Genomic DNA, 15,691 nt, shown 5'->3' with positions numbered 1-15,691 from the left:
TTTTCAGGGCAGTAGTAACAAGAGCAAACACTTTCTCTGGCTTACTCTGCCCCAGGCACCATTTGCAAAACTCTAAATGTCTACCTCCTTTCCTTGTTAACACACCTAGGGGACGGGAACCATGGCCTTCATTTTACAGAGGAGGAAACTGAGGCTCACAGGGCTTAGGGCTTTCGTCTACTGTAGAACTCGTAAGAGGCCGGTCTGAGATGCACACCCAGGCTCTCGCCCTCACTCTGAAACTGTGCTGTCCATGCGTGAAAGGGGAAGGAGATTTAAAACTTGTTTGGTCAGTCGCATTAGCCTGAGACCAAGCGCCCCACAGCCAACGTGTGGCCGGGGCTGCTGGACATTTCCACCATGGCAGGAAGCTCCCTCAGACCCAGCCCTGCTCTCCAGTCTGCGCAGAGAACTGAGAACTGCCGCACAGTTCCACCCCTCCCTCTGGGAGGAGGCAGCTGGAGGCCCAGGACCGTGCAAGCAGCTGGGCACCCAAGGGGGAGGCTGAGGCGCTGAGATCCGGAGGCCAAGGCTCCTGCCAAACCAAGAAGCATGAGGGGCCTCCAGGCAGGGTGAGCAGTGGGCTCAGCCCTGCCCGCCCCCCCCCCATGGCCTCCTCCTGCACCTGCCCCAGGAGGAGCCCTGTCCCCACCAGCTGGCCTGTGGCAGCATCCAAGCAGCTGAGATGGGGCTTCCTGCCATACCCTGCGTCCAGCTGGAAACAGACACCCACCGGCCTTTGATGGCATTGAAGAGCCGGATCCCATCTGCAGGGCCACAGATCTGGACCAAATCGTCTCGAGACATCTTCAGCAAGTCAGCACCTAGGCAGGGAGATGGGGCCGCCCGTTAGTGGGACACACAGAAAAGTCCGTCCTCGGGCACCTGCAGATGTCGCACCCTGGGCAGGGGACAGGGAAGAGTCAGCCTCATCCTTGGGGGGCACTGGACGTTCCGCGGAGAGAGAAACAACAAAAAGCTACACATCAGGAAATCACAGACCAAGAGATGAGTGGTGTCCTCAAAGCTCAGCAGAATAGACGGGCACTGACAGAAGCCAACCGGCCCTCACCAGCTGTGCCTGCCTGTCCCGCCCTCTGTACCATTTGCTGGCATACAGCACAAGTGCATGTAACCTAGCACGGGACGCTGACAACACGCGCACTTGTCTGAACGCAGACGCGCACAGCTCCCTGCCTGCGGCCACTGTGAGTGCAGCCGTGCTCCCAGCACACAGAACGAGAGGTGGAACATTCCCACCTTCCCCCCTCACCCCCCCCTTGCCCTGTGCCAGCCACTCCCCCTCCTCCTGACTCCTCAGGCACTTAGGTTTTACTTGCTTCTTCGACATTTATGTCAGCGGAATGGAACAGGATGCACTTTCCCATGTCCGGCCCCCTCCCTCCAAGTTCTAAGGGCTTGTTCGTGCCCATTATTAGGTATTACTCATTGCGTGAACGCAGCACAATCACGTGTCCATTCTCTGCCGACGGGCACGGGGTTGCTCCCAGCTGGGAGAGATTATGAATAAAGGTCTATGAACACCCTTATCCATGGATGTGGATGCAGTCCCTTCCTCAAAGCCCAACAAGACCCCTGGAGCTTGTGCCCATATGGACTCTCCAGGGGATAAGTACACTATCAGCCTTCTGCTGAAAACAGGCCAGCAGCCACATGGCCACAAGTGACAATATCCAACCCCCTTTTCCTGCCACAGTTCAGAGTTTCAGGCATAATTCTGTAGGCACAATGGATCCCTCTACATAAGTAAAAGCCAAAAATCCCTCCACTGTTTGCAAAGGCCTCTCGGTCCTTCTCTGACTTCACCTCTTTTCCCAGTCCACTTGGCCCCATTCACCTGAGTGCCCGGCTCTGTGGCCACACCAGGCAGGCCGGCCCCCTCCTCATAGCCTTTGCACTTTCTCCCTGCTTGGACATTTCACTGTCCCCATACCCACTTGGCTCACTTCCTTCCCTGGGCCCAGCCCCTGCTCAAGGGCACCATCTCAGGAAGGCCTCTGCTGAGCAACCCCCCTCCCTGAAAATGGCAGCATCCCTCCCCGCTCCTCCCTGACCCAAACCAGGTCCCTCCTCTGAGCCTGCTTTACTCCCGGTCACCGTGGATTGACTCAACTTGGTGGCAGGGTTCACTGCTCCGTTTACCCTTATGCCCCACAGCCCTGGCTCTGCGTCTGTCTGCCAGCCCCACTGGTAAGGGCTTGAAGGAAGCAGCAGCTTCCCCTTCTCCCCTGTGGCTTCACCACCATCTCCCAGGTCACGGCTCCAGGGACAGCATGAGTGATGGTCAGGGCTGTGGTAGGAAAAGTGCCAGGAAGGCTTGCTGAGTGTGCCCCAGCCCGCCTGGTGCAGGGGACCCTTCCCGGGCGGACCAGGGCCCACCCCAGGGGACCCAGATGGTCCTCCCCGCAAGCCACACTCGACTGGAAACTCCCAGGGGCAGGGCTTCCTATTTTAGTACTTGGTCCAGGATCAGCTAAAGTGAGCAAGTGACCCACACCACACTGGGTCCCCAGGATCAAGCCATGGCGCTGCGGGGAGTGTGGGCCAAGTCCAGGAAGGCCACTGGCTTTGTGAAGTACTTCTAATGGGTTTTAAAAACAACACAGAGATGCTCACCTGAGAAGCTGGCGAAGAGCCTGCAGAACTGTGAGAACCTGTTTCGGTGCAGCCACTGCTGGGCGTCCTGGATGGAGGCTGACGGAAGCAGGTGCTGTAGGCAGAGAGAGGAGGGGTCCTTGACATGACCACGCCAGGTCTGCCCAGGGACACACAGCCAGAGAGCCCGGCTGCAGACACTTACATCATTGCCCAGGGGCAGGGTCTCCACCGGGTGCGTCGGAGAGCTGTTCCTGCAAAGGAAGAGAACAGGCCATCAGGTGCGGGGACGCCTTCAGGGACGTGGGGATGGTCCCCTCTCCCAGCCAGGCGCTCTCCCCTCCCCATGCTCCTGGAATGGCCGTCGTTGTAAACACAGCAGGGCCTCGGGAATTTCCCAGGTCACAGACACATCGGTGGGACCGCCTGCACAACCCTCAAAATCCCTGACCAACCCCTCAGGGTGGACACGACGTTCCAACTGGCAACACAGCCCGGCCAGTGAGCTTGGGGTTTGTTTGCATCCGATTCCCTCCCACGCAGAGGTCCCCCACCAGCCTTGGCCCCAGGGCAGGGCAGGCTGCCCGAGGAGCCCCAGGCGCCACTTCCGGACAGCGGCAGCCAAGCCCCTCTCTGCAGAGACGGAAGAGGGCTGCGGGCTCCTGGGGAAGGTATCCTGCCCTGAACAGGCAGGCCGCAGCGTGACATCCATCCACGAGTAGAACATTCTCATGGCTGGGGGCCCACCGCCCTCCCTCCGGGGCTCACTCCTGGGGAAGGCACAGACCTGAACACCTGGATTTTTTTAAATTAAGAGAAGAATACATTTTTAAATGACTCTCCCAGACAGACAGTGGAGAAGGCACAACGTGGATGGATGTGGGTGTCTCACACTACGTTTAAAATGACAACCTGGTAAGCGCTCCTTTGCGAGCACCTTACCACAGTAACAATAAAGAAAAGGCCGTCGCTGGGATGACCCTCAGACAGGTCATCAGTGCCAAGAACTGTCCTTTGTCCAGCGTCTGTGAGGCACTCGGCATCTTACACAGTCCCCCCGACCCTGCATGAATCCTCACTCCCTTGGTAGCGGAGAAGGTGAGGCTGAGGGAGGTTAAGGAACTCACCCTAGAGGGAGGGGTTTAACACTTGCTCCATCTCAATCTGAACACGACACCTTGGCTATGTGCCCTCCCCCCTTCTCGGGAGGCCCCTCCTGACCTGGTGACATCAGGTTCATGGACACTCTCACTCTCTCATTAGGAAAGCTCTCTGTACACCAGCACGGACTTCAAGGAGCCCACAGGTTCCCCACCTACCTGCTGAACCTGCCGGGTGTCTCCCTGCTCCCCGCTGCCCCCCAGAAACAGGACCAGGCTGTGCACAGCCATCACACTGGTGCCGTGAGCCTTCCCTGTGCCACGCAGCCCGGGACAGGTGGGACCAATGCCCGCCAGCCCCTGCATGTCTGTCACCGTAAGAGTCAGTGTGGCCTGCGCATCTGCAGAGCCAGGTGACCAGGAGTGAGGCCCTTCCCGCGTTACTAGCCCTGAAACCCAGGGCAGGGAACATCCTGAGCTGACCCACACTGCCTGGAGAACGCGCACAGGGGCCACAGAAAGAACCAGGACGGCCCCTCGTAGCCGCTAGAGCCGCCCGGCCAGCTGCCTCCCGTCTGCCTAGAAGACCATTCTGCCCTGGAGGGCACCCGCAGGCCAACCTGCTTCTACAGGGGGGAGGGTGGGTTCTGGGCTGCTGCCCCCGCAGACAGCGTTTACAGAAGCCTGTCCGAACACAGAAAGCTGTGCCGATATTAAAAGTGCCACCCGAAGCCCACACTGATGCCAGCATACGAAAGGGGGAAGACACGGAGAGGATGATCAAGAAAGGGGCCTACACCCATCATCACTCAATCCAAAGGGAAAGACGGTGGGCGTACCCTTCGCCAAGGCCGAAGCTGTTTGGAGAGCCATTGTAGCTTGGAGACGGGGCGCTGTTCACCTGGTAGGCCATGTCCGGCCACGGGGAGCACTGTGGAAAGAGCACAAGGCAGCAGTGACTCGAGGGCTGTGACAGTCAGGAGGAACTCGGGCTACAGAGGTGCTGACCCGGCTCCTCTCCCTCCAACACCAGCATCCAGCAAGGCTGGCTCAGGAAACTACGGGCCCCCATGAGGTAGTGAAGTGTGGGTTTACTCAGGCCACACCCAAGAAATCGAGCACCGCAGAGAAGAGGCCTACAACTCAGTCACTCCCAGAGCGAGCAAAGCAAGGCACGCAGCTCTCTGAGCTTCCTAGCAGTCCAACCAACGAGGGAAGAAACATCATCGGTCACAAGGAAAGAGAGCTAACAACACAGAAGCCCAGAGGCAGGTTTTCCCGGTGTAGACAAATGTGTGTCCATGCATGAAAGAGGGAGTACATGACACGGGTAACTTCCAACAAAAATCATCAGTGAAGTTCAGTACTGGGGTGCCGGGGTGGCTCAGTCAGTGAAGCGTCCAGACTCTTGGTTTGGGCTCAGGTTGTGATCTCAGGGTCATTGAGATGGAGCCCACGTCAGGCTCCATGCTCAGCAGGGAGTCTGCTTGTCCCTCTCCCTCTGCTCCCCCCCCTCCTCTCTCCCCCTAAAATAAATGAATAAATAAAAATCTAAAAAAAAAAAAAAATTCCAGTACTAAAACCTGCACTATTTGAAAACAGAATCAGGGGCACCTGGGTGGCTCGGTCGTCAAGTGTCTGCCTTCGGCTCAGGTCAGGATCCCAGCGTTCCGGGATCTAGCCCCACCTCCCGGATCAGCGGGAAGCCTGCTTCTCCCTCTCCCACTCCCCCTGCTTGTGTTCCCTCTCTCACTGCCTCTCTGTCAAATAAATAAACCGTTAAAAAAAAAAAAAAAAAAAAAAGAAAACAGAATCGGCCAATAGGCCCTGGAGAGCGGGAGGCATGGGAGCACCTCCAGGAGCAGGCCAGCCCCCCGGACATCATTCTATGCGTGTCTGTTACATGTCAGGCGTCCTGCTAGGAACTAAGGGAGACACAGAAGACACGAGAGACGTGACCCTTGACCCCAAGGCACTTCTTGTGCAGAAGCCAAAAAAGAGCATACGTGAGAATCGCCCAAAGAAAGCAAAGACATACAGGTTTTGCCTGTTGGGGAAGCCAGAGGACAAAGTATTCATTTCTTCCCTTCCCTGGGATGACACCTCTTTGGAGAGGGCCAATTTGAAGCATTCCTGAGGATTTACTATCCCCCACCGAACCACAGGTTGGTAAATATTTAACTCTGTTGTGCATGTGGGCTGGAACTTCGTGGTGCTAAATCCGGGAGTTGAGGAGGAAAAGTTGACAACCTGTCACCTGGCAAGGTCATGGGCCAGGTGGGGGTTTTGACCAACCACACCATGCTCTGACAATGGCTTGGATGGATGTGGTCTAAGCACCCCCAGCCCGAAGTCAGAGGACAGTCAGGAGCAGAGAGCCTGAGGCTCAGGCTGGAAGGGAAAGGTGTCTGGAGGCAGAGGGCGGTGGGAGGATGGAGGACACCCTGGGGGACCCCCACGGAGGGGACTAGGGTCTGGGGAGAACTAACTGGTCTGAGCTCTGATTCACGAACGCAGGGCCTAGCACTGCTTTGCTGCTGAGAGTAAGCCAGGCTCTTCCTGCACCAGGACTCTCTGGCCACTGATATCCTAAGCGTAATACAACGCCAGTACGCATCTGTCTCAGCCGCAAAATTGCTTCTGTGCTCTATCTTGTTGCAAACAGCCTTCTGCGTACGGCTTATTACACGTTCTCTCACGTTCTCGCTCTCTCTCTCTCTCTCTCTCTCTCTCACACACACACCCTCATCAGGCAGGACTGACCACCGTTCTCTTAGCTGCTCTGTGCCTAGGCCTCACCCTTAACACAGCCTTAACCCCACCACAGCCAGTGCTGGGCCTCGTGCATCTGCGGAGGGCCTTCCGAGCAAGTCGCATTATTCAATGAACAAATGCCCACGAGCTGGACCGATTGTAGAACACAGTGGGGAACAGTTGTTTAAAAAAAAAACAGCAGAGGGGCGCCTGGATGGCTCAGTCGGTTAAGCATCTGCCTTCGGCTCAGGGTGTGATCCCAGGGTCCTGGGATAGAGCCCCATATTGGGCTCCTCCGTTGGGAGCCTACCTCTTCCTCTCCCGCTCCCCCTGCTTGTGTTCCCTCTCTCGCTGGCACTCTGTCAAATAAATAAAACAAAAACAAAAACAAAAAACAGCAGTAGGGCGCCTGGGTGGCTCAGCCGGTTAAGCATCTGCCTTTTGCCTTCAGCTCAGGTCATGGTTCCAGGGTCCTAGGATCGAGCCCCACATCGGGCTCCCTGCTCAGTGGGGAGACTGCTTCTCTCTCTGCTGCTCCCCCTGCTTGTGTGCTATCTCAAATAACAAAAAAGAAAAATAAAAAAAAAAAGAAAACCAGAGCCCAGGAAGAGGGGGCACCAGCGGAGGCCAGCGGCAGCAGTACACTGGACACAAAGATGGCGGGAGCAGGGCGCTGTCAGGGTCTGGGTTGGGGAAACGCATTCTAGTATCCATCCACACAACAGAGCAGCAGCTCTGAGAACGGCAGCTGCAGAGGTTCCCAGCGTATGCACAACTTCCCGCGCCCACGGTCACTCATTGCACCCGGTCTGAAACGGCAAGAGCCCAGAAAGCACCAAACGTCCACCAACAGGCCATCTATCTGCACAATGGAGGCCACGCCTCTGGATAAAGAACGAGCAAGCTCTTTACGAACAGATGGGGAACAGACTCAAGCTAGGCTAGTAAATAAAGCAAGTTACAGAACAGCATGTCCATGTACACTGTTGGTGTAGAAACAGCGGGCGTGGATGAACGGGCTTCAGTGGCACAGAAAGCCGGGCCACATACGTGAGCACCCAGAGACGCCAGCTGCCCTGGGGAGAGAAAGCTCCAGGCTAGGACAGTTTGGGGAGAGGTATTTTCTGATGTATATATACTCTCTCCTTCTACCTTTTGGATTTTGGACCTTTACCTATGAAAACAATAGGCACCTGATTCTGGAAAGTGCAAACAGCAGCACGGAGCTGGAAGTTACTTCGGAAACACCATCCCGGCCCCCGGGGCCTTACTGCATGAACACAACTCTGGACCCAGGAACCTGCCACAATGTCATGGGCACTTTCAAAAGAGGCATTCAGCCACGGTGGGCATATTTCCCAAGAATCTAAACCAACAGCACGCCATCATCCTGCTCCTGGCAGAAGGCCCAGGGAGGCACACCCCAGCAGCAGGCCAGCTCACCTCCGTGAGAATGGTGGTCTCATAGGACGGCTGGTACTTCTCCTTCTCCTGGGCAGTTCTTTTCTCCATCTTTTCCCGGTCAGTCTTCTGTTTCCGGTCAGCTCCCTTTGGCTACAAGTGCAGAGCACAGGGGTCCAATTAGTCCAAGTGGGCAGAGGCAACTGTCAGAAAAAGACCCAGGGCTCAGCGACAGTCCCCAGGTCTGCTCCCCACCTCTCCCCAGGGCCCAGGAATCCAGGCAGGATCTCTGGACAGGACAGCACCTCCCTCACCTCCTGGGCATCAAGCACACGGTCCTCCTACTGGAGCCCTTCCCCTTCCTCACCCGAGGGAACTCACAGCCTGCTATGGGGTCCTGCCACTCAGCTGCTCAAGTGGAAATGCTTAGAAATAATCTCTACCAGGCCACTGGCCCATGGACAAAACCCTTGGGAGCCACGGCAAATCACAATGCGTTCCTTGGGTTAGCAGTGGAGGACAAAGGAAGTGGAAGAAGTCAGGGCTGCTGGTGGGAGTTCGGTTTGCACCCATGTGCTGGGAAATCCTGGATGCATCGTGAAGGCCTCCCGACCCCCCAACTCCCAGGACTAGCGTGCAGCTCCCTGCTCGCATGCCCCACACAGGGTAACCCCTCCATCCTCACAGAGCCTGTCCTGGGAGCCCAGCAAATGTGGCCAACTTACAGAGGCACTACTACTTCTGTCATTTACAGGTAAGGAAACTGAGGCTCAAGTTGGTCAAGAATGGACAGGAACCTGCTCTGGCTGGTCGGGGTCTTTGACAAAAACAGAATCCCGAAGCAGAACCACGTGTTGACCAGGTAAAGAATCCATGAGAGTATGTCCAGATATATACCACCACCAGGCTGGCCACAGCAGCCCTGCTTCTGGGACGCCCCGGACACCCTGTGACTATCGCCTTCTGTGAGATCACAGCCTGCTTGCTGGCTTCAGACGTTAAGACCCTGAGCAGCCCCCGAGCCTAGAACTGACCGGTCTTCACTGCAGACGCAGTGGACCATGCAGGCCGCACAGTCAGTGAAAACAACCCGTCCTCAAGCACAATGCCACCTTTGGGGACTTTCATCCCAGAATGCACCTTCCTCAGGCCACACAGCATTTCGTTTCCAGCTCGAGGGCATTTTAGGAAACAGCCTCGGGGTGAGGTGATACCCACATTAGACAGAGGTGGGTTTGCAGGGGGTCCTCTGGGGACAGGGATGACAGATTTGGTGTGCAAAGAGCCAGGCCTGCAGCACCTGTATCCCGGTCACCCGCCTCCCAGCTCTCATCCCTACCAGGAGGCTCTTTCTCCCTGTCCAGAAGCCACGGGAGGGGGGCAAGCCTGTGTGTGGGGACAGCACCTGGCCCAGTGAGGCCTGTGGAGGGCTGGCAGTCAGAGAGGGGTCCTACCTGTCCTGTCAGAGGCCCTGATGCCCCCCAGAGCCCCAGGGCTTGGCTCCAACAAGGACGCTTCCCAGTGACGGGGGTGACTGGGGGTGTTAGAATGACAGCCAAGGTGGTGAGACTCTGCCTGGTGCCTGCACGCACCTGCTTGAGTGCTTCTCAAGGGGCTGGGTGCATGGGATAGTCACCACCTCCCCGGGCCTTCTGAGAAGCCGGTTTCAGGTTACAGGGGCCCCGACGCCCCTGCAGGAGATGCCAAGGCCTTCCTTGGTCACTCAGACAAGGCAGTTTCTGGATCGATTCCTCAATGACAGCTGGTGTTTGGTCCAGGAGCCAGGGGGGCAGAGCCCGCCCCCCTGAGCTTCCGCCTCAAGGTGTAGAAAGGGGAGCTGGTGGGGGCCATGGGAAGGCCTGGGCCCTCCAGGCGGGAGGCAGGCACTGTCCATCTCTCCTGCTGCCCAGTGCGGCCTCTGAGCCCCAGGAATTCTTGGATGCCACTGGATGTGAGGACAAGGACAGCTAGCAGGACCACGGGTGTGGACTGTATATGACAAGGACAGAGGTGTGACTAGGGACAGGCAAAGACATCCAGTGGCACAGCCGTGGGGCTGTCCATGGGAAGTCAGCACCACGAGATCCCAGGGCGGGCAGTAAGAGTAAGACCAGAGGCTGCGGCGCCCACTGCACCGGCGGACGGGCTCAGTGGAGGAGTGCTCCCCAAAGATGGCCAGGTCCTAATCCCCAGAACCCCCGAGGCTGTCACCTTGCACAGCTGCAGGGGGAATGAGGATTGCAGGCAGTGGGAGATGGCAACCGGAAGACAACACGGCGGCATCCCAGGGGGTCCAACGTGATCACAGGGCCCGTGAACATGGGCGAGGGAGCGGGGAGAGGAGGCTGGAGCGGTGGGCCCGCAACAGCCCAGTGCTCTTGCTAGCTCTGAAGACAGGGTGACGGGCCACGGGCCTAGGAATGCAGAGGCCTCTAGACGCTGGCAAAGGGAAGGAGCGGGAGCCCCCGGAAAGGAATGCAGCCCTCCTCACACCCTGACTTTAGTGAGACCCCATCAGACTTCCAACCTCCAGCCCTAAGAGGTGCGTGTGGCCTGAAGCCACTGAACCCGTAGGCATTTGCGTACGGCAACAAGGGGGAACAACTATGGTGGGCTTGACTTCGTGGAGCCATCATCCCGGACCAGGTGTCTGAAGGGTGCTACTGCTCTGGCTCGAAAGACCATCGCACGCCCCCACCACAGACAGTCCCTTCCCACCTGGGGTGGCACGACTCCTGAGCCAGGGCCCGCCCCTACCGCACCCCTGCCTCACCCCTGTGGATGCCACAGGCCACATAGGACCCCGAGCTGCGTCACCGGCCACCCCAGCCAGCTTTAGGAAGTATCGGTCCAGACAGAAGAGATGAAAAGTAGTTAACAGACAACTGCAGGGTGTGGGCCAGAAAGGAAAAGAGAGGAGATACCTCCAAACATGTTTCCTTCTCCAGCAGGAGGCCACCGCAGAGGGAGATAGGGCCTTGGGCCCTCCAAAACAACATCTGGGGCCACCGCTCCTGCACGGGGTTCTCCTGACCTGATTTTTAAGGAGAATCTAATGGGCAACTACAGAACCCGAGGCCAACTGCAAAGCGCTTGCAAAGAAAACAAAAACCTAGAACCGTGCAAATCCAGACAGCCTTACAAAGCAGCGCTGGTCACAGCCTCTGTGATGCCGGACGACGGAAGGCGCCCCCCACAACAGGAGCCCACAGCCGGCAGGCCCGTGACCCCAGGACGTGCAGCTCATGCTCTTGGGGATCCAGGTAGAAGCCCCAGGCTGACGGGACACCGAGCTCCCTGCTGGCCCTCCAGCAGGAATCCCAAGGGTCAGTGTGCTGCTGTCACTGCCCAGCAGAGGCGGGGACCCCTTGGGCACGGCGGCCACAGGTGGAGCGTGGCCAGATGTCCTACCTTGAACACCTTGATCTGGCAGCTGGCCGAGTGCAAGTGCTCTGTGTACTCCCCATTCTCGTTCTGCTTAAATGTATCAATCTGCACTCGGAAAGGCACTCCCTTCTCGCCCCCGTGCTTCCGGGGAGTGAACTCTGTGCTGATACAGTGCACCTGCAAGGGGAAATGTGGGCCAGTAACAAGCCGAAGGGTGAGGCCAGGCCCTGCACTCCTCAAGGGCCCCTTGCCAAATGAGGTTTCCAACCTGCCTCGTCAGGTACACACCTGCCTTAGCCTCCCCGCTCTCCCACCCACACTCCCATCAGGGTGATGGCCTCCCCATCCCCATGTGTCCCTTGACCTTGGGAGGCCCTGCCTGACCAGCTATGTCCTCGCCACTGCTCAAGCCAATGGACCCCAGTGGCCCTACCCGCACTTCCTCCTCTCCCTTGGCAGACCCCACCGACTGCACAGCCCAGTCCCCAAAGGCCCTGGCGTCCAGGTTACCCGGGCCAGGCCAGAGACAGGAGCAGAAGGCTGGAACCATTTCTGTGTTACTAAGTAAGTACCTGCTCCAGAAAAGGGACTGGGTAACGTATTTCTTACTGTAATACTATAGTACTGCAACAAGATATATTGTTGTGGTAATACAATAACATTGTAATCATAACTCTAAAATACAATAAGAACATTGTAATTACGTAAAAAAATAAAGATCACTAACTTTTACTGAGCAATTGCTATGGACCAGGCAGTGCAGTAATGACTTTATGTTCATTATCTGATTCCTAAGACAGGTGGAAAAACTAAGAGGCTCGGAAAGGGACATACAGTGAGCGAGAGCACGTGTGCCAGCCCAGAGGCACAGCGGCCCCGCCATGCCCCTGGATCCACACCAGGTGCTTGATCATGAAATAATTAATTTAATCATAGAAACTATCCTGGAAAAAAATTTTATTACATATTATATAAGCGAGGACATACTTATTTTGTAACAAGCTTACATATTGTGAAGCAAAACCCACACAGAATTCTACTACATGCCAAGTCCTTTTCTAGCTCTGGGGATGGCCCACCCAGCTCTGGGACTCAGCCACACTCCTGCACCCCTTCCCCGCAATGTGCATCCCTGCAACACAGAACAGAGCCCGTCGGGGCCCCGCGGGTGGATTGCTTTGAGGAACTACATACAGGCCCTGAAACTCAGGCTTCCCCCGAGGACACTTTCCCTCCGCTTACCTGAATGAACGCAGAGGCTCTCTTCGAAGGGTCCCACAAAAATTCGACTGCGTTCAGCTGGGTCGGGCTGGCCCTGGGGTCCAAGATACCAACAGACAGTGGAATATCTGCACACACATACACACACACAAAAGTGCAATTGTCAGCCACTCCCAAAGATTCAGGGAAGGACTGTCATTACAGGTCCAAATTCCCTAAACACAATTTGAAATGCCAAAAGTTCCAAAAACTAAGTTTTGCATAACTCATTTGGCAGCGAGCCCGACTTCAGCTGCCATGAAGCCATTTAGAGTCTCTGTCCCATTTTGGGTGAACAGGCATTTTGCCCTGCTGCAGAAATATTAGTGTGCCTGCCTGCTGGGAGGCATTGCCTGTCGCTAGGGGTCTACACACCCTGTTGTCACTCTAACTTCTAAATTCCAAAATCTGGCTCCCAGGGTTCTAGATAAAAAACCACAGACCAGTGCCTATGACCCCAAAATTCAATTTCTTTTGCCCATCTCTGCGATGCCCATGCTTCCCTTCTTCACAGAGCAAACTCCTTTAAGGCAGGACCCTCTGCAAAGCCTACCCTGCGATCCCTGATGGCAGGCCTTTGAATTAGAAGTCCCCGAGGGCAGGCCTGGTGGCATGGGCACGTCGGCCAGCACCCACAGCATTTCACCCAGGGCAGGAGTGCACTGAAGTGCCCAACGGAGGCAGAAGTCCAACAGCACCCGGGAAGAACCCCAATGTGCTCGGAGTGCCTTGGGCCCCTCATGGCCCAGGAGACTCACCGATGTCCAGGATCCGGTCCCCGGGCCGGCTCCACCGCCATCCCTCCAGCTGCTGGTGCTCTGTGTACTGCAGCCGGCGGTCGTGGAAAACCACACGGATGATGCTCTAGGGAGGAGAGGCCAGCAGGGGACCGCTTAGTGTGGGGCCAAGAAGGACCCAAGAGGAACTTCCCACTGGGGCAAACCTCCCACCTCTTACGACCCTTCCTTCCCAGCTCTCAAGCTCTGCATACTTCTCCCCGCTCAGAACCCCAATAGGACAGACAGTGAGAATGAGGATTATCCCCTTTTCCAGAATTACTCCATGCTTTCCATACATGGCTAACCTATACCGCTCTTTGTGCAGATGAGCGAATGGAAGCTCAGGGAAGTTCAGTAAGGCAAAGCCAGGCTCAGAGCCTGTTCCATCAGCCCAGGCCCCTCCGGCTCTCAGCACCGCCAGCAGGCCCCTGGCTGCTTAGGCAACACACTCCAGGGATAGGAACCCATTCCCACTCCAGAGCTCTCCCAGACCTCCCAGGCACTCCTGACCCCCACCCCCAGCAAGCCCAGGTTCCCAGACACCCCAACAAGACCTGAGGAGGGAGGGTGGCCCCACAGCCTTGCCTTGACATATTTTGTGTTCAGATCTTGAAAGTCTCCCAGCTTCCGATTCTCCAGCAGTCGAATTTCATAAGACTGACCTGGGGGGGGGGGGGGGAACAGGACATTTCCCATTTCTGAGGGGTTTCAGATCTGGGGTTCACCCAGCAGGGGCCTTCTTGACGTCCTCAGTGGCCACCCAGGCCTCACGGCCCCAGGGGACAGAGTGAGGAGTCAGTCCACGGCCAACTCAGATGGCTCTCTGGGCTGCACACCCCCCATCTGTCTCCCAGCCTGGTTGGGCCTAGGATACCCCAGGGAACGAATCATGTGTCCCCGAGACACAGCACCTCCACAATTTTCAAAGAAACAGAATTCAACGAAGTGTAGTTAATGTTAGATTTACAGAACAGAACTTCTTAGTTCTTTATAAAGGACACCCCGCCATTCACTTGGATGAAGAACACGGCCCCCCACTTCAGTCCACCAGTAAGTAACTGACCATAGCCTTCCCGAGAGCAAGTTAAAGGAACGAGTAAAAGCCTGTTAAACATTGTCTCTAATTGCAGAATGAAAAGCATTTTCCCAAGTTAAAAGAATTTCATGTATTTAAAGGGTGTGGGGATTCTGTTTGGTGACACAGAACCAGCACAAGCTGGTTAAGAATATACACGGAGAAAAGACTCATCTCTCATAACAGAGAGAACTTGAGTCTATGAACTGCACCTACGAATAACCTGAAGGAAACTACACGTGCTATCAGGAAAGTGAAATACAGTCTGAATAAATAGGATACATCATGCTCCTAGACAGGAAGAGCATTTATCAAACGCTCCCAGTTCCTCCCCATATTAAAGAAGTGTAACCACAACTCTAAAACACCCGTACGTATTTCACAACTTCATAAAGGATGTTTTACAAATTAAGAGAGAATGATTTAATGATGGTATTGGTAAACCTGATTGGCTGTTTGAAAAAAATTTTTTTTAATTTTTAGGTAAGGATAGACTCACAAGAAGTAACAGAAAGAGTACAGAAAGGCCCTGAATACCTGTCCCCCAGTTTCCCCAGGGGTGGCAGCCACGGTAAGCACAGTACATCGTGGAAACCAGCAGGCTGACCACAGCACAATGCAGTTCGCACCGCTGCAGGCCTGCCGTGGAGCTCCCTGCGTGCTGCAGATACGCACCTCACAGCAAATATCGAAACAAGTTACCACTGGACTGAAGTCAACTTTCTTAAGGTTTTATGCAAACATGAATCATACATATCAGACACTCAACAGGGAAGGACTTTCTGAAACCAAAACTGGGGGAAAGGGAAATCTACCTGTATTAAAAATCTCTTTCTATATATATATATACACACACATATGTGTATTTATATGTGTACATAAACACACACACACATATATCAATGAAACGTATATGCAAACAAATTAGGAACAGCACAAACCCAATGGCTGGTTTTAAAATAGCGAAAACAGCCATGATTAGAAAAATACTAAGACCCCCTGTGGTGGGTGGTATGCTGCCCCCTCCCCAAAAAGATCCATCCATATCATCTCTAGGACCTGTGAATGTTCTCGTGTATTTGGAAAAAGTGTCTTTGCAGATGCAATTAAGTTAAGGACATTGAGATGAGGAGATATTCCCGGATTACCTGGAAGTCCCTAAATCTTATAAGTGTCCTTGGATGAGACACACGGGGAGACAGACAGGAGGCAATGAGACCAGCAGAGATTGGAGGGCACAAGCCAAGGGACACCTGGAGTCCCCAGAAGCTGGAAGATGCAGAGAATGGATTCTCCCCTAAAACCCCAAGCAGCGTGGC

At 55.4% G+C, this 15,691-nt stretch overlaps 1 protein-coding gene across 2 annotated transcripts in view; it reads right to left on the bottom strand.

Annotated features, from left to right (window-relative positions):
• The window catches only part of TFCP2L1 (transcription factor CP2 like 1), a 65,228-nt gene that overhangs the window by 16,383 nt on the left and 33,154 nt on the right, over window positions 1–15,691 (bottom strand). For both annotated transcript variants that reach the window (XM_026510163.4, XM_026510162.4), the window contains 9 exons: window positions 13,883–13,959; window positions 13,277–13,382; window positions 12,501–12,607; window positions 11,283–11,435; window positions 7,914–8,024; window positions 4,556–4,647; window positions 2,822–2,870; window positions 2,638–2,731; window positions 734–824 (listed from right to left, as the gene is read on the bottom strand). In XM_026510163.4, the coding sequence (XP_026365948.1) occupies window positions 734–824; window positions 2,638–2,731; window positions 2,822–2,870; window positions 4,556–4,647; window positions 7,914–8,024; window positions 11,283–11,435; window positions 12,501–12,607; window positions 13,277–13,382; window positions 13,883–13,959 (880 nt within the window). The remainder of the gene's footprint in view (window positions 1–733; window positions 825–2,637; window positions 2,732–2,821; window positions 2,871–4,555; window positions 4,648–7,913; window positions 8,025–11,282; window positions 11,436–12,500; window positions 12,608–13,276; window positions 13,383–13,882; window positions 13,960–15,691) is intronic.

This window comes from Ursus arctos, unplaced genomic scaffold, assembly GCF_023065955.2.
Source record: "Ursus arctos isolate Adak ecotype North America unplaced genomic scaffold, UrsArc2.0 scaffold_1, whole genome shotgun sequence".
In the NCBI taxonomy this organism is placed as follows: Eukaryota; Metazoa; Chordata; class Mammalia; order Carnivora; family Ursidae; genus Ursus; species Ursus arctos.
The sequence above is the reverse complement of the archived record's forward strand: the minus strand, read 5'-3'. Positions and strand labels throughout refer to the sequence as shown.